Raw genomic sequence first — 22291 nt, forward strand, 5'->3', positions numbered from 1 at the left:
TACTTACCGTATACAGCGGAAGTGACGGACGAAAAAATTGAAAGTATGTGTACAATGGCCTAATGCTAGTTGATCAATCCTACAAGTTTCAAGCGTCTATATATATTTATCATTGAGAAAACAAAGTTTGAATTTGTCCACCCCTATCTCACGACCGGAAGTGAATTTTCGAAAAATATTTGACGTTATCTAGACATGTATAGTGTCTACAACATATGTTAAATACAAGTCAAACAGTTGTTTAGTAAACGAGATTTAAGGCATTGGAAAAGGAGAATTTGAAAAGTCTTTCCTTAATTACAGGAAGTCGACGTTTCGACTTCCGGTGGAGTCAACGGTTTTCAATACTCCAAAAGACCCCTGATAGGGTGGTATAGGTTTCGACTCAACAGCTACAACTTTAATTTTTCGATTCATTTTATCACTTCCGGTGACGACCGGAAGTGACGGCCGACATTCTGAACCCCCCAAATGCACGCCTACAAAGTGAGATCTATCAACTCTGAAAATTTGGTGACTCTATCTTTTACCGTTTCTGAAAAAAAACGCTGGACGAGAACAGCTAATAAGCCATATTTGCCGACCAGAAGTGAATTTTGAAAAAATGGAAAAAAAAACTGTCCGTGGTATTTTCATTTTTGTATCATCCCTGAAAATTTCAAGAAAATCCATCCAGCCATCTCTGAGAAATCAAGGGGAAAAAAATAATAATAAACAGTAGAATCACTATAACACTGCACGAAAAAACACCTTTTATCACATTTTGTTTTTGACAAAATGTTAATGAAAGATGGACCTTTATCTTTGATTACCTTTCAGCAACCAAAAGGTGAACTTTCACATTTAATTCAATGAAAGGTGAAAAAAGATTACCTTTTCTCAACTTCTATCGAAGAAAAGGTCATTACAACCTTTTTTTCTTGAAAGGTTGAAAAATATTACCTTTCATTGACTTTCAGTTCACTAAAAGTTGTTGATCAATCTTTTTTTAAAAAGGAAATTAAGATAACAACTAATATTCAAATCCTCTTTACTCAATTCTTTCCGACTGGAAAGATTCCTCCCAACAGTTCAAGCTTCTGTCTATTTCTATTATTTACTAATCTCCACACTATCAAAAATATATTGACAGGAAAAAGATAATAAATATGTTTTTTAATCATTTATTTTCCAAATCATTCGCATTTTTAAGCATGCAGATATACATATCACTCCATACCTCCATGACAATTTGAACAATGATTTCATTCCTACATCAAAATACAATCAATTTCAAGCAATGTGAAATCAGCCAAAACTGGTTAAACAAAGTCTACACATAATTTTGGGTTTACTAAATTGTGTAATAAATATGCATATTACATAAAAAATATAATTCATTTTTTAAACATATTGATAATGAATGAAACAAGAGGCCCATGGGCCACATTGCTCACCTGAATCACTTTGGCTCAAAATTTACCTATATATTTGCATGATTTTAACAAACTTGAATCTGCACAATGTTTGAAAGCTGCCAAGTAAATCTTTTGAACTTTTCTGGTCCAGTGGTTCTTGAGAAGAAGATTTTTTCTTATTATATTTTCATGTTAAACTTTGATTTACTATTATGACCCCACCCTATGGTGGCCATGATTTTAACAAACTTCAATCTGCATTATGTCAGAAAACTGTCATGTAAATTTGAACATTTCTGGCCTTGCCAGTAGTTCTTGAGAAGAAGATTTTCAAAGAGCTTTTTCTATAATTTCGCATGTTAAAACTTTGATTCCCTATTGTGGTCCCACCCTACCCCCGGGGCCATGATTTTAACAAACTTGAATCTACACTATGTCAGGAAGCTGCCATGTACATTTGAACTTTTCTGGCTCTGTGGTTCTTTAAAAGAAGATTTTTAAATGACCCCACCCTATTTTTCATTTTTGTGATCATTTCCCCTTTGAACAAACTTGAATCCCCCTTTCACCCAAGGATTTGTACCAAGTTTGATTGAAATTGGGCCACTGGTCCTGGAGAAGAAATCGAAAATGTGAAAAGTTTACAGACAGACAGACGACAGACAACAGGTGATCAGAAAAGCTGGAAAAAAAACCACCAAGAAGTGGACCTAAAAATTTGGCTCACACCATATATCTCTCTCTTGGGCAAACTACAATAACACCTTTTCCCATTATACATTCAGTAGCATACACAAATTTACTTTTGATTCTCTGAACAGGTACAGCCAACTGCCAAACGTTTATAGACAAATGGCGGACGTCAACGTCTAAACGTCAACGTAATACGGATTTTCAGTGGCTATGAAATTACAAAGAGAATAAATCTTACCTCAGTATTTTGTTATATATCCCTTTGATCTGATCATTTTCAACATTATGGAAGGTAGGGATCGATAGAGGTTCCGTATGTAAGTAACGGGTATGTTAATCCAGATGTCATTTATATTTCTCTCCAAGTCAGTGACAAATGTTTATATTAGAAAGTCTGCGTTTAAGTTTATTTTTCAACAGAAACCAAATGTTTTCAATTACATTTGCATCAGGTGACTGTGCTGGCCAAAACATACCTGGAATTCTGTTTATTTGTTTATATTCTTGTACAATTCGGGCACGGTGAACCGGGGCATTGTCATCTTGAAATATGTAATCGTTAGAAGGAAAATTTTTCACTACAACCGGCCACAATTGTTCTTCAAGGATATCAATATATTTATTTGCATTAATGTTGCCATTAACCACCGTTAGTGTGCCAACTCTATTCCAGGTAATGCATCCCCACAACATTAAACTCATAGCAGGTTTCGGTGGTGCGCCGGGGCTGATGCACGCTGGTAACCATTCTTCCCCTGCCTTTCTCCAAATATAAACTCGATTGTTTTGTCCCAAAACAACTTTACATTCATCAGAGAAGATCACTTTTGACCAGTTATAGTCAACAGTCCACCGTCGTTTACCTCTCGCCCATGCCACACGGTTTTTCCTATTTTGTTCCCGAATCCTAATTTTCTTCCTGCATACACGTCGATGGTACTTATTTTTTGACAAATAACGATGAATTGATCTTTCAGACACGGGAACTTGCCTACCTTGATTAAATTGTCCTGTTATGTCTTTTAATGGAGTGGTACGGTTAAATTTTACAAGCCGCAATAGTTGGCGCTCGTCTCTAACGTCCATTTTTCTGGGGCGTCCCGATTTTTTAGCATTTCCCGAACTTCCTCGAATTTCACACCGTTTTACAACAGCATACACGGTTTTCCGGTCCATTTTCAATACCCTAGCAGTTTCAGAATAATTTCGCGTTTGTCTGTAACTGTCAACGACAATTTGTTTCACAGCTGGCGATAAATTCTTAGACTTTCCCATAGCTACATTCAGAAGCTTGTGTCAGACGATCATCAAATAAATACCAACATATGACGTCACATATGACGACACAAGACCCTGTACTTATATGTGGTATGCATACGGAATCCCTGTTATCTATATATAGAATTTACAAAAGAAAAAACAAGCCACTTCCGTGAAGTTGGAATTTAGATCCGCCATTTTGTCTATAAACTTTTGGCAGGTGGCTGTATATACATTGATGAGCTTTCTTGCTCATACTGCCTCCTATACCATACTTCCACAGGTTTTCCAAATGAAAATCTAAATGAATATGGGAGGCGTTTAAACCACATAACTTTTGCCAAAAAATGACTTTTCAATTCACTATGGCTATCGATCATAACTTTGTGCTCCAAAAATCTGACAATCTGACCTGGATGTGGTGTGAGATCATTATAAGTATGTACAAGTTCACCATTATCTCCACACCAGAAAGCTAAAATAAAGGAGGAACGTACACTTCGACTATGCTTTGAACCTAAAATTGATCCATTTAGGAACAACTCTTTTCCTGCTTTTATAGAGGAACACAATGTCAGTTGCTTATCACCATACAAAAAAGAATACATATTTTGAAGTCTATCCATCTCTACATCAGTTAATGTTTCACCCTTAAATCTTTTAACAAAGATACCATCATTATTGCTCCAGTCCACTGACAGTAAAGTGGTTTGAAATGAAGCTTTTTGTACAATACTAATATTGTGAGATAATCGTAACTGTTGATGCAATGTTCCACGCACACCTTCAGTACGACAATTGGACACTTCATCAAATAAACACAAGAATTTTTCATCAAAATAAAAATCTGTTCGTCTTTCCCTAACCCAATTTTCTTTCAAGTACTTCTTCATAATTTGAGTTTCAATACTTTTTCTGTTTGTTGGATAAGAACCAAGAATTCCATTTTCTCGCTCAAAACTGAACAACCAAAATGAGTATATTGGGCCAAAATCAAACAAACAGTCTAACAGATGACAATGAAAATGCATATTTGGTGTTACAAATTCTTCACTATACAGTTCTTCAAAAATTTTACAAAAATTGATCAACAAAGCATCTGCCACCTTTCCATTTCCTAATGAAATGTATCTAGAGCACAACCTTCTGCATGCTAATACAAACTTTCTCCAGCATTCCAAATGTTCATCAGGTATGACATTTTTCAAAGCATAAACTGAAAAAAGTAGAGTCCAATTTTTCCATTGATCAGCATTAAATGACCCATAAGAAGATGAAAACTTTTTAGGTAATTTGCCAATATCAGATGGACAAAACAAATTTGAAATATTTTCCTGAATAACTAAAAAATCACTTTCCTTCAAGATCATTTTAGTTTTCCACACACAAATCATACGTTTTGCAGTTCCAAGGAAAAGATTATGCATAGGGTCTATAGGTGTCATTCTTATTGGATCAAAATAGTCTAAATCTAGAAGACATGACACTCTAACTCCATGCTTCTTTTCTAGTTTTTCTTTCTCAGATTTTAAAGAACATTTTGAAATTTTTCCACAAACTTCCCTGTGGTGGTCATTTGTTCTAATGGGCCAATTGCTTCTTGCAAAGCCACCAAATGTTTTTTCCCCTAAAACACCTGGAAATTGTTTTTCGCACTTGTTACAACCTAAATTAGCCATATGGCCATAAAATCCACATAACTTCCTGCTCGCTGGCACATCACACCCTACACAGAGGAGAGCCAATCGAAACTTTTTAAATTGTTTTCCAGATTTCCTAGATTTCAGGAAAAATCCATTATGCCAAGCCTCATTTAATTCATCAACTAATGGTTGAAAAAGTGTATTTGTTGGTGGCTCTTTCTTCATATCAGGTATTATACCAATCAAAATTATGTTTTCCCTTTTAAATCTCTCTTCTCTTGGTAAATTCAAAAATGAAATATAAATAGCTCCTACAGAGTAATCGGTGTGCTTGAAAGGCTGAAACCAATCTACATTCAACATCAAACCATAGTTGCCTTTCTCTTTTAAAAAATCATATTTTCCACCATTAAAATCTTTCCAGATATTTCCATCATAAATGTCATGAAGCACATTTTCTTGGGTGTTTCTAGATCTCCAGCTTTCACATTTATCCTCAAAATCTTCACGATTTACAAAGGTTTCCAATGACGACTTTAGTGATTTGTAACAATATGTCTTAAATGGTACAAAGTTTGGAACACCTGCTTCTCCTATGTCTTTCAGTAAAAACTCTTTACATTGTTTACTCATATGTGGAAGTCTATGATTTGGATAGCATATATGATTACAAAGTCTGGATTGTTGTGTCCCTTCAACTCTTACAAAACAATCATTAAATTCATACAGTGTGAAACACTTTCTACACACAACATACTGAGAAAATTGCACCTTGCTGCTAGCTAAAACTTTCGACATTGAGTACAGATTTTGAGGGAAAACATTTACTAATGGTTGAAGAACTGCAGAAAAAATACATAAAAAACAAAATCCAGTTGACAATAGCTTCAACAAAGCTTCAACAGCTAAATCAGACACATTATATACTGACTGCCACAGTACCAAAATACTACATATAACTCGTGTCAACACATTCATTGATTCTGATTCAGATACATTTTTATGCTCTTCAAGATCTGTATCGATAGAAATGTCAGTATCTTCAATATCAGAGTCAAAATCACTGCTCACTAAAATGTCTGCACTGTTTTCAAAGTCATCATCAAAAAATGTTTCAGCATCTTCTTCACTAATATTACAAAAAGTTTTGTGTGCAACAGTTTTCTTCTTGATATCATAGTTTTTATATATAATCTCTTCATCATCTGAAAAAAGTGCAGTTTCCTCATGAACATCATCATCTGTTTTGCTATCATCACTATCACTATATGCATTTGACAGTGGAAGGTCTTTACTACATGTTTCCACATGTCTCCGAAAATGTCTGTCTGAAAACTCTAATTTACATTTTGTGCAAATCTTACGTGGACGCTTTGCTGCAAATGGCATATTGTATTACAATTTTAAAAAAAACCGCTTAATTTTTCACAGAATAAAAATCCGCATAACAATAACAAAACTACATAACACAGTCCAATAACATGTAAACTCTAATGGTGACAAAATATGGAAAGATGGCTCCTGGATGCATTGCTACACATGTAAGTATCATCTGTACTGCACAATTAATGAAATATGTATGTCTCCATTAGTGCAAGTGACTACTCTATGTGATCAGTAAACACAAGAAAAAAATTTAAAGTTTGAAGTACACAGTGTTGAATATGATTATGCAAACTTATAATAATATATCAATTATCTAATTTAAGTGGTAATATACCGTAGTTGCATGCGTGCATGGTACTTGCCTCATTTTAATGTCAAAAAGATTTAAATAACCCCCATCATATCCTCCTTATATAGAAGCAGTTTATTAAAATGTATGAAGATGAACTACTTTTGAAAAAGAAAAAAATAACAAAACAATATGAACTAATAATCTCTTTTGTGTTGATCTCAATTTTTCCTTGGATAAAAGGTTCAATTCTCCTTGCCTGGCTATTAAGGATGAACTGATATGAAAAACACCTTTTAACTGCAAGTAGGCACAAGGATTCTCCTACTACTATAATGATATTTCAGTACAAGTTCATATTGCAATTTTTAATTAAATTATTTTGAAAATGAAAATAAAAAAGGTTATGCCAGGTCACCTCTCCATATCTGCCTGGCTATAGGATCATTTCAAATGAAAACACCTCTCCATGGCAAATAGGCATGAGGATCTCCAATTCTGATCATGAACTCATTTTACTATCAATAGAAATACTACACTAAGATACTTAATTGATCCAAGCCAAAGGTTGTACAAATTAAAATACATGTAATATAATAGTAAAGGCTATATGGACTGTGCTTTGATAGGTTAGTGGTTAGAGCACCTGACTGGTAATGTAGGGGTCCCGGGTTCGATTCCCGGTCCAGCCATTTATTTTCTCCTCTCCTATACTACAATACAAATTTTATCATTTATAAAAAAAAAAATTAGGGTCACCTCTCCATATCTGCCTGACTATAGGATCATTTCAAATGAAAACACCTCTCCATGGCAAATAGACATGAGGATCTCCAATTCTGATCATGAACTCATTTTACTATCAATAGAAATACTATAATAGGATACTTGATTGATACAAGCCTAAGGTAACAAGTACAAGTTAAAATAATGTAATAGTTAGGGCTATATGGACCGTGCTTTGATAGCTCAGTGGTTAAAGCACCTGACCGGTAATGCAGGGGTCCCGGGTTTGATTCCCGGTCCAGCCATATATTTTCTCCTCTCCTATACTACAATACAAATTTTATCATTTATCAGGGGGAAAAAATTAGGGTCACCTCTCCATATCTGCCTGACTATAGGATCATTTCAAATGAAAACACCTCTCCATGGCACATCGGTGTGAGGATTTCCTTTTTTTTTTTAATTCACTTCCTTGTATGCCTTAAAAAAATTATTTCATATCTTCACTTAGATACGAGAGTGAGTTTTAGTCTCTGTCACTAAATTTGAAACAATGGGTTCATGTCAATTCAAATGCTTTTAATTCATTGTAATCTACCAGTATTTAATTGATTTAAAATTTATCACTTAGCACTAGTAATTTTGTTTGTTCGTCCATAAGAGACTCTAAAGTTTAATAAAAGCAATTTTTACTGGTTCTAATTTTATCCACAAAAACATTAAGAGCCATTCTCTGTAACCACTTAAACATTTATATAAGGGGTCCGGCACGCACTGTCACCGATTTTTTTCAAATTTGGCACATCGACTTAATCTGGCATAAGTAATGTAAAACCATCATAATTTGGTTGCTATGCAACTCTGTTGCCATGGTAACACGTACATGCCATTCAGGTCACAAAAGAGTCAATTTTCACATGAAAAATGACATTTTTTATTCAACTATGCTGGATTAAGCTGTTTGAGTTCTTATTTAATCATTATAAAATGATAATATATAGCATTTTTATTATTTAGTTTGATATTTAGTTAAAGGTTTGAATAATTCTGTTATATTTTCATTCTGTCTGGAAAAGAGGGTTGTTTGATACATTCTGAAAAAGCTAATTTAGAGGCAAATTTGAATGATGGATAAAAATTCCCGCATTCAGCTTGAAATCTATAAATGCTTGTACAACATACATTAGATATAGTACTATCATATAACAATGAGACATGTTTGGGAATCTACCATCTAAGCTGTGTTTCCATGGAAACAAAATGATGCATTTCCTCATGATATGACAGTAGAGATGCATTTTTCAATGTAATTCAAAATACAATTTTCTATGTATTCAAAGTATATAATCTTAATAACCGACTGCTATTGATGTTGGATTTTAAATTTTAACAAGCTTAATATGAGAATTCATGTTGGTTGCCATGGAAACGAAAATTGCTATTTCTTTTCAAATTCGAAATCCATGCAAAATAAATAAATTTTTAGACCAAAAATAAAAATGCTTTTATAGACAGATTCAACTGAAGTCAATGTTAAAGTTGGTAAAATATTAATACTGATAGATAATTCATATTACATTGTTGCTATGGTAACAAAATATCACAAAATAGCAAACTTGATGTTCACATTCTTTTCAAGTAAATCTCATTTTGTTATACATCATGCATGTTCTTCAATCATAAAAACTCTTAATTTGTAACAGATAATTAAATCAATGCATAGTATTTTTGTTTTAATTTTTTTTTTCTTTCAAATGTGCATGGTTTCTATTTGTGTATTGTACATGTATCACAAATTGCATTGTATATCTTTAGAATTCATCAAAATAACTACCATATTTAGAAAATGCATATTTGAATATTTCAGTTATTTCAAACTATCATGTACATTTTCTCACCTTGCCAATCGAATTAAGTGTGACATTGAAATTGAATCATTGATCTTAAAAATTGTTCAAGTTAAATAAACTAAATAGGATACATAAAGATTGTAATTTATCATCGATTCATGAGGAATTACCCCCCCCCCCCCCCCCCCCCCCCCTCTGCAGTTCAATATTAGCTCTGTTTACTATGTATGTGCAAGAAATATTATGCCAGTACCATGTATGAAATCTATTAAACTAACATTTCTTAATACATGACTTGACAATTTACATAGTTGCTTACGAGGAAGTATTTTGACCTTGACTTGTGACCTTGGCATTTGATTCAAAACAATTGAGGGCCTCTATTTTCTATGGACGTTCATCAGTGTCACTCGTTTAACGTATCTTTTTAAACATAGGTATGTGAATTATATTTCAACATCATAATAAGATCTTGCTTGTAACTGTAACATACTAATGATGGTCATATTGAAGTCATTTAGTATGCTGGGAAAGTCAATATCTTTAATATCTGACATCATTGGAACCCACGGGTTGATTCATTGATTATCATTTAACGTCCCGCCGAAGAATTTTTCACTCATATGGAGACGTCACCATTGTCAGTGAGGGTTGCAAAATTTAGGCCCATGCTCGGCGCTTAAATTACGGCCTTTGAGCAGTGGGTTCCGATGATGAATATTTCACAATCGTATCCTATTATAAATGGTATACCTTTATTTTAGAATCATATATTACAAAATAGACAAGATAAGCACACACAATCTTTTTCTAATTTTGCACAAAAAAAGTCATCATAGCTAATCGTCTTCTCAATAGCATAGAGGCAACTAAAATATAATGTGATCTGCTTCTTTCCGGTTAAATGAACCACACCCTTTCATATCCTTTGAGGCAACATAAGCATCAACCATACACTGATGCTTCTGACTTGGCCCCCACCAAAATGACAATATGACACGTCCTACAAAATCAATAAATAATATTAATTTTAAGAGAAATACCAAGATGAATATATGCAATCATATCAAAAACTTATGTCCCATCTAAAATGTATTACTTGTTCTCCCCATGTCATCTGCATCTACTACTACATGTAGCTGCAATATGTATTCCTTAAATTATGTTTGAATGAAATCTTATTCAAACCCTTTTCTTACGGTAGGTAATAACTTACTTAAATATATGTATTTTTATCTAGATTTAGTTTTATCTAAACTCTAAGGTGATTATATGACCTCAATTAATCAACACATGGGTTAATTATAATATTCAAAACAGTGAGAATTGTTTTGCGGTGTTTTATCACTTGAGGACTTGTGCGACGTTTCTCAATAATATATATCAATTTTCATGAATGTGCACTCTGTCTCGTTTCTACAAAAAAAAATTCCGGGTACGTCGTATTACCATGTCTGTTTTAGAGATAGCACACCGGTACTCAGTATTTTGATAGTTTCTAATTGTTGCAATCAAAAGTTATGTATTACAGAAGGTTGTATATATAAGGACAGTACAAATTATATATTTTAGCAAAGAAGGGATCAAATCCAGGACCCCTGCATTACAAGATAGGTTATATAATCGCTAAGCTACCCAGGCCGGTATATAAATATAGTAATATTACTACAATATAAAATTTGAATTTATTTCCGAAATCATACAATAGCTCTTTATATCGAGAAAATGGAGAAAGAATCCAGAGAAAATGTCAGAAATGTTGCTTGCATGTCCTTAATAAATACTTCTGTTTTGTTAGTGGCATGTGTAAAATGAAAACAAAATCAAGCTGAACAAAAAAGAAAAAAATAAGAGTAAATCCCCATGCATAACATGTATACACTAAGGTGTATCAGTATTGATATTTCTAAAATATTTTCCCATGCATAACATGTATAGGCTAAGATGTATCAGTATTGGTATTTCTAAAATATTTCCCCATGCATAACATGTATAGGCTAAGGTGTATCAGTATTGGTATTTCTACAATATTTCAATTCTGTTTAATTAGGCCTAATTGAATTTATTCATAGAATTGATAATGTTTTTAAAGTATCATCAAAAGTAAAGAATACTTAATACATGGATAACTAATAAAACTGAATAGTGTCCCCACCTCAATTCACTTCTCAGTTGAGTATCTGTACATGTATAACCACCCCCCCCCCCCTCCCCGAACTAATACAAGTAGAAAAGATTAGAGATAAAATTCAATGTTATGACCCATTACTTTATTTCACGAAGGAGAGCTTATTCAATGTTTTGGCATGTACATGTATCAATGCAAAAGCAAAAAAAAGTATTCAATGGCTTAATCACAACAGGGCGTCTCTTTTCTTAAATTATATGTATATATTTAACGAAAGGTCATGCATTTTTCAAATGAATAAATATCTATGATTTTTTTTATGATTCTATTACTTCATTCTATTATAAAACAAATAATGATAACGATTTTGCATTTATTATCTCAATTTCACCCTAGTCATACGATCCCCTACAAAATAAAGTGTGCTGCAGTAGATCTAAGTACTGTAATGTGTGACGCCACAGTCTACATTTTGACGTCATATCAATACAACTGAAGCAGTGGCGAGTTGAAGGGTGAATATTTAGCACGCACACACATCATATACATGTGTCATGCTATATGGCAGATCTAGAGAAATTCATAATTGTACACAATGTCTATGAAAACATTTGACATCAAATGATTGTGATCAAGTTGATTAATTCTAGGCTTGTGAATGGATTTCAAAGTAAATAGAATAATTACCTGTATAGGGTCTGTAAGTCTCGTCATGTGATTGCCGAGATTTAGCGAGATTATTAACTTCCGGGTACATCAACATCTCAAATTGCACTGTGTAGAGAGTGGTATACATAGATATAGCGTTATCAATCGATTATGTGGAAGTTTAACGAGATAAACATGGGAATTGAAGCAATAGTGGAGTCGTCGAGGATTCTTCGCTTCGTGTTTGACGAATTACGTGTAATAACTGCCAGTGTACAAGCATCGACGAGGGTACGTCTTGCAGATAAAGAGCAGGTTGGTAAAAGCGTAATGAGATGTACGATATGTTTTTATATTCTCAAATCATTCCAATTGAAAATATATCAATACTTGAAAAGAAAAACGGATTATGCATAAAACTTGCTTTGTGTTTATACGAATGTACGATCGGAAGGGGGGGCAACGATACTACATGTACGTACCAGCAGTGTACAGTTGTATACATATTCAATAAGCAAAGCTCATTAATGTGCCTATCTATATCAGTTACATCACAGATGGGTTAAGATTGTTTAATATTTGAAAATTATTTTATAGATATGCCTTGAATCTGAGGATAAAGGTGTTGTGTATTGTGCAGTCATCATTAATGTGGATGTCTGATGCCAGTATGCCCATAATGGGGCAGTCTAAGTGTCGATCTTCATATGGCAGCAAATTTTCAAAGGCAGGTACACAATTTAAAGATAAAAATAATGTCAATACATGTTTGGATCTATATCTATTATGATTATGATAATTAAAAGATTATATGTTGTAAACTTTCTTTCTTTTTAGAAATTTCTTTCTTTATAAACTGTCTTGCTGTTATGCCCTCTGAGCCCAAATTGGAATAAACTTATCTATACCCAAAGTAAGTAATAAATGGGTTCGAACTGTGAAGATAAAATTTTTACATGTAGATATATTGGAATTTTTCAGATATAAGAAGGCAAATAAAACTGTTCAAGGTAAAATAGCCAGTAGTTGGATAAAACATCCAAAGTCGGCACAGTCAAAGGTCACAACAACAATGGAGGAATTAACTGCATCCTCATTCCGAAGGTACAGCAGGCCATTTTCAGCAACCCTGAAATTCTTAATTGAGGCTAAGTGCCCATTTTCAGCTTGAACAATGACAATTAAAGAGGCCTGTGCAAATGTTGGGATTTCCCTATTGGTAAGTCAGCATTATAGATTGAACAATTATGTGTACCTAATACATGTACATTAGCTGTACATATATGTATTCATATATATTATCATGGATGTATCCAAGTTTATTATAACTTTAAAGTAACATTTTATGAATGAAATACAAATACTAAATAGGCTTCATTGTGATATTGAACTGCTAATGTTCTTTATAAACTTTACTTGCATCAAGTTTTGAATACTGAAGTACATCTATGTCAAAAGAAGTATGCATATTGCAGTATAATACTTTCACCACTAATCAGAGCACTTGTAAATCATGTATATTTTATCAATACATGTAATGACATTTGCCATTTTAGAAAGTGATGCAAGGGATGGTTCGCTGCACCTCAAAACAAAATTTGAATATTGGCATCAGATTCAAGGACAACACCACCCGAAAGACACCCAATGCTGTGATTTTCTAGTGTGGATTCCTAGTGACACTCAAATAATTCACATTGACAAAGATGTATTATGGTCAACCTTTTACGCGTGATAGAGTTTAATTATAATAATGAAGTATTTTTGCAGTCTAAAACACACACACATAACCACATGTACATATACTTTATTATGATATCAGTGGTGCATCTATCAAAGTTATGTAATTACATGTATATTTATTGAATAAACATTTATAGACAGAGTTTTTCTTATTTTAGATGAACCAAAATACATGCATGTATAGACACAGTGTCCAGCTTTACAAAAATCATTCAATTACATGCATTTACTAAAACAATGGATTTTACTTCTTTTTTAATAATGCAGATTTGAAAACCTTCAGAATGAGAACAAAAGGCTTTATGTTTGATTGTATATTGTTTAACGTTCCTCTCGAGAATATTTCATTCTGATGGAGACGTTCCAAAGGGCTTTATATTCATATGAATATAAAAGGCTTTATATTTATATAAATATGTAGAAAAGTTATATTGCATATATGATATTCATTACTTTTAACTTTAAAAATTCAATGTGGCAGGTATGTGCAGATTTAAGGTATATATATACATGCAATTAATCTAATAAGTTTGTAGGATTTATCTGCAATCTCCTTCAAAAGGGGAACCTGCAAATTCACATGATCCACACAAATCTGAAATATTTTGTCAGATCAATATCTATACTATGATAGAATATGGCTAAGGAATTTTTAAAAAAAAAAAAAAATTCTCTCATTTTCCCATCCAACATGGATTCTGCATCTGGAAATTTTATAGCAAAGTTGTGCATCCTCTTTTGAGAAGTGGGATTTATTTGTAAGAAAGAATGGGATATTAAGTGTCATGTCATTTGGAAGTTTGTCAAATATACAAAATCCTTTGTTCGCCAGGAATATATCACCAACTTGCAACTTCTCTAAAATGCCATAATGGTTCACAATTGCCAAATTAGATTTGTATCCAGCACAGATTGGAAATAAGCTGCATTAGGTGTAATACACATTAAGGTCTTTTCTTTGTGGCGACTCTTGTCATTACTGCAAGCGAAAAACTGGCTATTCATATCAATTTGGTCATATTAGGTCACTTCTGTTGCATCCATTGCAATCTTCAATTCTTCTGACTTTTATATTTCAGTTGAATGGACACTCCCAACAGTGTTCATGATCCCTTCAAACAAAATTTCATGAATATATGAAAAATATCCACAGAAAATGGTGTATACAGCAACATTTATACCCCCCTAAAATTACTAGGTAATTGAATATTGTGAAATCTGCGCTGACCTGTGAAATTGATAACTAGTCAGTGTATAGAAAGTGCATTGTTCATTTTTCCTTAATGAACCGCTAAAACATACCTTTCCAGGGTCTTTCAATTATGATGTTCCCAATTGTCAAGAATGGTTTCCTTTAATTAAGTAGGTATATTTCTCACTGCAAGTTTACAACATCCTAGTCTTCAAGGGAAGCTGTAAGAACAAAAGCAATACCATTATAGTATTTGGTGTGAATATAAATTTAGATAACACTGAAATGAGAATGAAGAAAATACAGAAAAACCACCTGACACTAAACTTAACAACCGTTGTAACTTCCAGGTTTGATGTACTAGAATACTTGTATCGTACACTGTACCTTTTTAAACGTTGAGGGTTTGATGCTGTATACTCGTGATCATGTAGATGCACTTCATTGTTGTCTGGTACAGATATATTGGTAGCAGTATCAACTTCGGTTCCTATATGTACGTTTGAAGCAGATGCTTCTGCTTCAGCAGGTTTCGTAACTTTGTGTCTATGAAAAAAAGTAATATACCATAAGTTGCTGTTTTTATTGACTTAAAGTGGCTCAATACATAACAAAGTTGTAGTTTCTGAAATAAGCACAGAATATGAGTGTTACAATCATTCTTTTCAAGGCCATGTGTCATTTTTACATAATTATACAATAAAGATATATGCCAGTTCTCTTGAAACACTATACAAAATTTAATCATGCAGGGGCCTATATAAAGGCAAGTAGTATCAAGGATGTCCTGTCAACCCTTTCCCCTTTTCCTAGCAAGGTTATTTTTTCTATATTGATACAATAAATAAGTGTTCCTTCCCCTTTTCAGACAGAAGGGAATTATGTAGTAAAAGATGTTAATAAATGTTGAAATCAATAACGAAGAAAAACTCCCCCCCCCCCCCCCCCCATTTATGAAATTTTAGTACATGTAATTTTTTGCTCCTATTATTTTATTTTTATCAGTTCCTCTGTCAAAATCTTTTGTAGGCCTACCCCCTCTGTAATATCTAAACAACACGTCCAGTATATTCTGTCAGTTTATACACACGTGTGTTAATTTGACATGATTATTCGTTGAATTGTGATAATATTACGTACCTACATCTTTGTATCCACCGCTTCCTTACTGTAGCATCGACTAGGAACCTAAATAAACTACATGGCAGGGTTTTCCCAGTCTCATGTATGCAGCCGATCGCTTAACAATACACCAAATTACATATTAGCGCCAATTCTCTGTTACGACTTTATATATTCCACATGTTGTTGTACCCGGAAGTAGTAAAACCGAAAGTGAAACCAAACGAGACTTACAGACCCTATTACTAGAACGCTGGTACTCTGAGATATGTCTCTCACACCTTCTCCTTTCGTGTGGGTGAGTGGAGAGAATATTTTGAATGCCACATGTCTTCGTCTAAACTTCTGTCAGCATGCAGTAAGACATTATCCCGCCATATTATTTCTGTTTCTATGTAATTTTACTGCCTTTTCACGTTGAAGAGTTTCAAAGGGGAATAACTCTTGGTTACAGAATGCATTTCCCCCCATAAATCATTCACTTCAAATTGTATGAAATAGGCAGATTCCCAAAAGTTTTAGTTTAGATTTATGAAGAACATAGATTAGTTGTTTTAAAAACTTGTGTCACTTTATTTGAGGTGGATGCGAATAAAAGTTATTAAGACATAAAAACCATTGAATTTAAACACAATTTTACAGATTTGTTCAATTATAAAAATCACTTAGGATTGTCCATTATTCATTTTTTTTCTTAAATGAAAAATATGGGATCTGTTTTATAATTTAATATGAAAATTAGAATTTTAAGACTATTCATAATGTTTTATATTCAACTTTTGTGCCAAAACTACCAAATTCTAGAAAATAGCCAAACTTGATAAAATTGTACCTGTTTCCATAGCAACCATGATCACTATCTTATTTTAAAATATATTTTCTTGAATATGTTATATAGATGTTTCATTCAGGTGAGTTTCGTGAAAATCGGTGACTATGCGTGCCGAATTTTTTTAAGTGGTTACAGAGAATGGCTCTTAAATACATTAAAGTTCATGCATTCCACTATAACATTTGTTTCCTTCAACAGCCTTCTCTTTGTTCAATGGCTGCAACACGTTTTTTCAACATATTGTACTCCATGAAACGAACATACAATGGATCCGAGGTGAATGTTATAAGATTTTGATTTTCTTTTGGCTTGACTGATGATGATGATGATGATGATAATGATGATGATGTTGATGATGATGGTGGTGATGTTGATGATGATGGTGATGATGATGAAATTGTTGTATTGTCTAAGCAAAAGATGAAGCATTACAGAGGCAGATGTGGTTTTTCATATTTGCTTTTTTAAGCTGTTTCTTCTTTTGTCTGTTTTCTTTCCTTTTCCTTTGTCTGAATTTCCTTTTGCTCTCCATGCTGTGTTTACCCATGCTGCCTGTCATGAAAGAAGTATATCAGAAACATAATAAACAAGAGGCCCATGGGCAATATCAGTCACCTGAGTCACCTCGGCCCTGCCATAGTTCAGCTGTTGTGAATTCTAAAAAAAGATTTTTTATAAATCCCATTTTTCCATAGAAGGGCAAAATATCAAACACATTATTGTGTCACAAGGTCTTGCCATAAAGGATTTATATACAAAATATGAAAGCCCTAACTAGAATAGTTTCAGATACATTTTATGGGTTATGTTTTCTTAAAAGTAGGTCAAATTCCAAGTAAAAGGTCAAAGGTCATGATATGAAATGAAAGGTCTTGCAATAAGAAATACAAGATATGAAAGATATACCTTAAATAGTTCAGGACATATTGAATAGGTCAGATTTTTTTTCAAGGTAGGGCAAACTTCCAGGTCAAGGTCACAAGATAACACACCATTGCATCACATGAAATGTATTCACATAAAGAATGTATATATATACAAAATATGAAAGCCCTAGCTTAAATAGTACAAGAGACCTTGGATCTACTCAATGTCAGGAAACTTTCATGTAATTTTGAACTTTTATGACCCAGTAGTTTATGAAAAGTTGATTTTAAAAGATTTTCCCTATATACTCACATGTAAAACTTTGATTCCCTATTGTGGCCCCACCCTACCCCCAGGGGCTATGATTTTCACAAACTTGAACTTTTCTGGCCAGTGGTTCTTGATGAGAAGATTTTTAAATGACCCCACCCTATTTTTGCATTTTGTGATTATCTCCCCTTTGAAGGAGAATACAATGATTTAAACTGATTTCCATACAATGATTTTAAATTGAATTTCCTTCTTTAGGACATCAAGTAACCACAGGTCATTGTTATATCATCTTTTTTTTTTTAGTTTCATTTGAAAATAAAAATACATTAATGTATACCTTTTAAAGATTACTCATACATGTAAGACAACAATGAGGTGGACTTCTTCTTCTTTTAAATGATGACAATTCGCTGTTTGTTTGAGTCGTCAGAGCATATGCTCATCACTTTTGATACATGTACCTATAAACAAGCAATTTAAAGGTAAGAAAACAAAATCTAATATCTTCATGAAAAATCACTTTTTGCAAATTACATATAATATTATCAATTCATGCAGTGTTATTTCAATTAGCAATATGTACAGTACTTGAAAACAGTGCATTTTCTTCGGTTATCAACCACAATGCCACTATGATATTGCTTTTTTCCTTAATTTTCTTCTTAATCCCCCCCCCCTTTTTGGCATAAATACAAAATATGTCAATCTATTCATTTTAACTAACACAAAACACAGACATATAATATACATACCAGTGAAAATTATATAAAGATCTTTAAAAATGATGTTGTGCTTGAGCCTTCAAAGCATCTAAAAAGTAGTGGGGTTTCAGTTGGAGTCATCAGAGTATATGCTCATCACTTTTGATACATGTACCTATAAACAAGCAATTTAAAGGTAAGAAAACAAAATCTAATATCTTGATGAAAAATCACTTTTGCAAATTACATATAATATTACCAATTCATGCAGTTTTATTTCAATTAGCAATATGTACAGTACTTGAAAATAGTGCATTTTCTTCGTTTCTCAACCACAATGCCACTATGATATTGCTTTTTTCCTTAATCTTCTTCTTCATTTCCCCCCTTTTTGGCATAAATACAAAATATGTCAATCTATTCATTTTAACTAACACAAAACATAGACATATAATATACATACCAGTGAAAATTCTATAAAGATCTTTAAAAATGATGTTGTGCTTGCCTCCAAAGCATCTCACAAGTAGTGGGGTTTCAGGGGGTTCCAATTTCCGCCCAAGCCCCCTTTAGCGCGGGAACCCTGCCCTCTCGCGCGGGAATTTCGTCAAAGTTTAGCTGTTTCTGCCAATACCATTACTGAATAGGCCTATTGAATTTGAGAGTAAGAGAAAATGAGCCGTCCTCTTGATCCCGACTCACAGTCTGAGAGAATCTTCAGTGACGATGATGGTAATGAAGAAGATTCCTTCAGTTTGAACCCCTTGTCCGCACAACAGGCACACAGGGCTAGCTCCCCATCCCCAAACGCCATGAAAAGACGACGGATTCTGCCCGCCATCTTCGATTCATCGGGGGAAGAGGAAAATGATGAGGAACATTCACAGGCACGTCGTTTTAATGGAATCTTAACTTCTACAATTACTTTATATGTGAAACATTTTGGATGAAGATGCAAAATACTTGGTATTTTATCCAAAGTGCATCACAGGTTACTCCGAAAGCGTAGTAGATTTTTGGATGATGCTAGGCTATTGTTTACATCGTAGTTAGGAAGTTACACAGTAATACCATTAGTTTCGAATTCATTCAGAAACGTTTTAAATATGATTATTAGTAGATAACATAATTATAATGGTTATTTAAGATTTGATAAAAGATTTACAATCTTATTTTGTTTTCGCCTGTTTTCACCTTTTTTCGCTTTTTTTCTTGTGGGAAAAATTAACAATCGGATCACCTCGCCCTTAGAACGCGAGGAAAACGGCGAGGTAATCCGATAATGGAATACTCTCGGATTTTATCTCAAAAGCAACCTCACAATAGAGGTGTTCCGAATTTTTTTAATTTTTTTACTTTCTCTTTAATGTTTACCTTAGGAACTCCAGAATACTCCAACTTTAGAGAGTAAGAGGCCAAGGACCAGAGTGAGCGATGAAACACCCGTTTGCCAACCAAACAAATGTACCTATAAGTAGGCTGCAGGGATTTATCTAGGTTGTTTTTACTACCGGTATAAGGTACCTTTCCCCTTTGGCAACAAATGGATATTTCCCCTTCCACAGATAAAACATTCCCCTTCATTTGTAGAAACTTGACAAAATTGTATGAGAATTTTCAACAAAAATCATTTTTTAAATATATTCCAAGTCATTTTCTATAATTGTCAGACTTACATTATAGATAAAATGAGTAATCAATCAATTTATATGGCTGTAATGATCTGTGGATATTATATTCCATGGATGTCCCCCACCACCATCCCCTGGAAGCTCAATGACTGCATTTTTAAAAATTCCCCTTTAATTCAAAATGGGTAGTAACATCTAAATGCTGGGTAAAACCCTGTCTGGCTATATTGGCCCTATTTGTTTATCTAAATATTCAATGCATGAAATAATGTTTAAATTATACTTCTATATGTTACAATTAATGCCTTAAATTCCGGGCCCCTTGGTTGGTGAATAAAATATCTTGTATGTGTTTGTAGTGTGCACCTGGGTCAGAGAGAGGGAGGGAGGGAGGGAGGGAGAAGGTGTGGGTGGGTCAGGTTTGCCTGTTTAAAACTTGCATGTGTATGTTCACAGGAACCGGTAATTTTGTCTGTATAGTAATAATAGTAGGGGTCAATTAATACCATACGACCCCCTAATAAAAAACACAAGCCTTTTGTTTTTTTATTAGGGGTGATATGGTATTGACCCCGGTTCCTGTGTTATGTTCATAATATATCTAACAATGATATTGTTTTAGCTATAAGAAATATTTTGGAGAAAATCCTTCAAAAACAGGACGAAATCCTGAAAAGACTAAAAGCGCTAGAGAAAAGAGAACAAGAGGGAGAAGAGAAACCAGTTGAGGAGAAAATTACTGTACCACCTAGTATACGTGTAAGCACTATACATCTTGCAATGTTTTCTGAAATCAAATACTGGTAGTAGACAACAATAGTTAAAACAATGTGGGGTTTGTTTGTTTTTGCTTGTGTTTGTGTGTGTGTTTAATAATTATGATTTGACAATTTAAAGCACATTTGTGGTAAGGCATAATATGACATACATGTATGACATGGTATAGTTTGGAGTTTGATGAAAGATTGACATTATTCTTCACTGACATTATTCCTCACTTACTCAAACTCAAGTGAAATAAAGTACTGAAATTCTTTTTGTGAATCTAATTACGTACATGCACATGAGCATTAGGCATACATAGAAAGGGGTGATCAAGGGAGGGGGAGTCAAGGATGTTATAACATCCTGATCCATATCATAATTTGTATGCCCCCCCCCAACAAAAAAAGTGTTGCACCTCCCCCAAGAATAATGTGATTTGTTTCCCCCCAAAATTTGGACACCCCTCTAAGAAAATAGCCTGGATCTGCCCCTGTAAATAAATTTCATTCCTATCAAATTGTGCCTATTTGACATGAAAATGCTTTAATGGAAACAATTCTAAAAGGTATCAAAACAATCTATCTACAACATAATGTTTTCATATTTATAATGTCTTTTATTCATATTGCAGAATGCAATCAGAGATGGATACAGTGATGGTCAGAAAAGGGGATATACCTGGATGTTTGACAACAAGAAGTCAGTATCAATATTATTTTGTCCACTTTTTATAATATTATTTACATAGAAATTGCTAGCATTTTAATTGTGAATAAAATGATGATAATAAAATCTCATACCAGATAATTTAAAAAGATTTTTATTCCAACTGAACCAATAACATTTTCAGGCAACATGATGATGAGAATACAGATATGAGTAATCATATCTCAATGTTTGTAAAAGGGCTGAATTCTGATGTTGAAGAGAGAGTCATTCAGTGTAAGTATTTCATGCCATAAATGTTTATGCACATATTTACTATATGTCTGATTGTCAAATACCAATTTTATGTCTCCGTCATGAAATGGTCGGGCATCAATAGTGTTACTTCTTTCTGTCTGTTATTCTGCCATTCTATCATAGTTCTTGTCTTCAGACATTTCCTTTTCAGTGCCTTGAGATAATGAAATGATTTTTGGTAT

General features: G+C 33.4%; 1 protein-coding gene and 2 long non-coding RNA genes across 3 annotated transcripts in view; 2 read left to right on the top strand and 1 right to left on the bottom strand.

Moving 5' to 3' along the window:
- The first annotated feature begins 12069 nt into the window (after positions 1-12069).
- LOC125681153 (uncharacterized) lies at positions 12070-13905 on the top strand. The gene is made up of 4 exons (XR_007372171.2): positions 12070-12335; positions 12618-12751; positions 13002-13239; positions 13577-13905. It is a non-coding gene; the product is annotated as an uncharacterized LOC125681153 (long non-coding RNA).
- LOC125681152 (uncharacterized) lies at positions 13812-16321 on the bottom strand. The gene is made up of 4 exons (XR_007372170.2): positions 16096-16321; positions 15343-15501; positions 15066-15176; positions 13812-14875 (listed from the first exon to the last, which is right to left on the bottom strand). It is a non-coding gene; the product is annotated as an uncharacterized LOC125681152 (long non-coding RNA).
- Positions 16322-19402: 3081 nt separating this feature from the next.
- LOC125678727 (uncharacterized) overlaps positions 19403-22291 on the top strand; it is an 8984-nt gene continuing 6095 nt past the window's right edge. Inside the window, exons 1-6 of the mRNA XM_056156657.1 lie at positions 19403-19682; positions 20130-20157; positions 20741-20800; positions 21004-21140; positions 21778-21845; positions 21997-22088. Of these exons, the coding sequence (XP_056012632.1) occupies positions 19425-19682; positions 20130-20157; positions 20741-20800; positions 21004-21140; positions 21778-21845; positions 21997-22088 (643 nt within the window). The 5' untranslated portion in view covers positions 19403-19424. The remainder of the gene's footprint in view (positions 19683-20129; positions 20158-20740; positions 20801-21003; positions 21141-21777; positions 21846-21996; positions 22089-22291) is intronic.

Source organism: Ostrea edulis, chromosome 2, assembly GCF_947568905.1.
Source record: "Ostrea edulis chromosome 2, xbOstEdul1.1, whole genome shotgun sequence".
Lineage (NCBI taxonomy): Eukaryota > Metazoa > Mollusca > Bivalvia > Ostreida > Ostreidae > Ostrea > Ostrea edulis.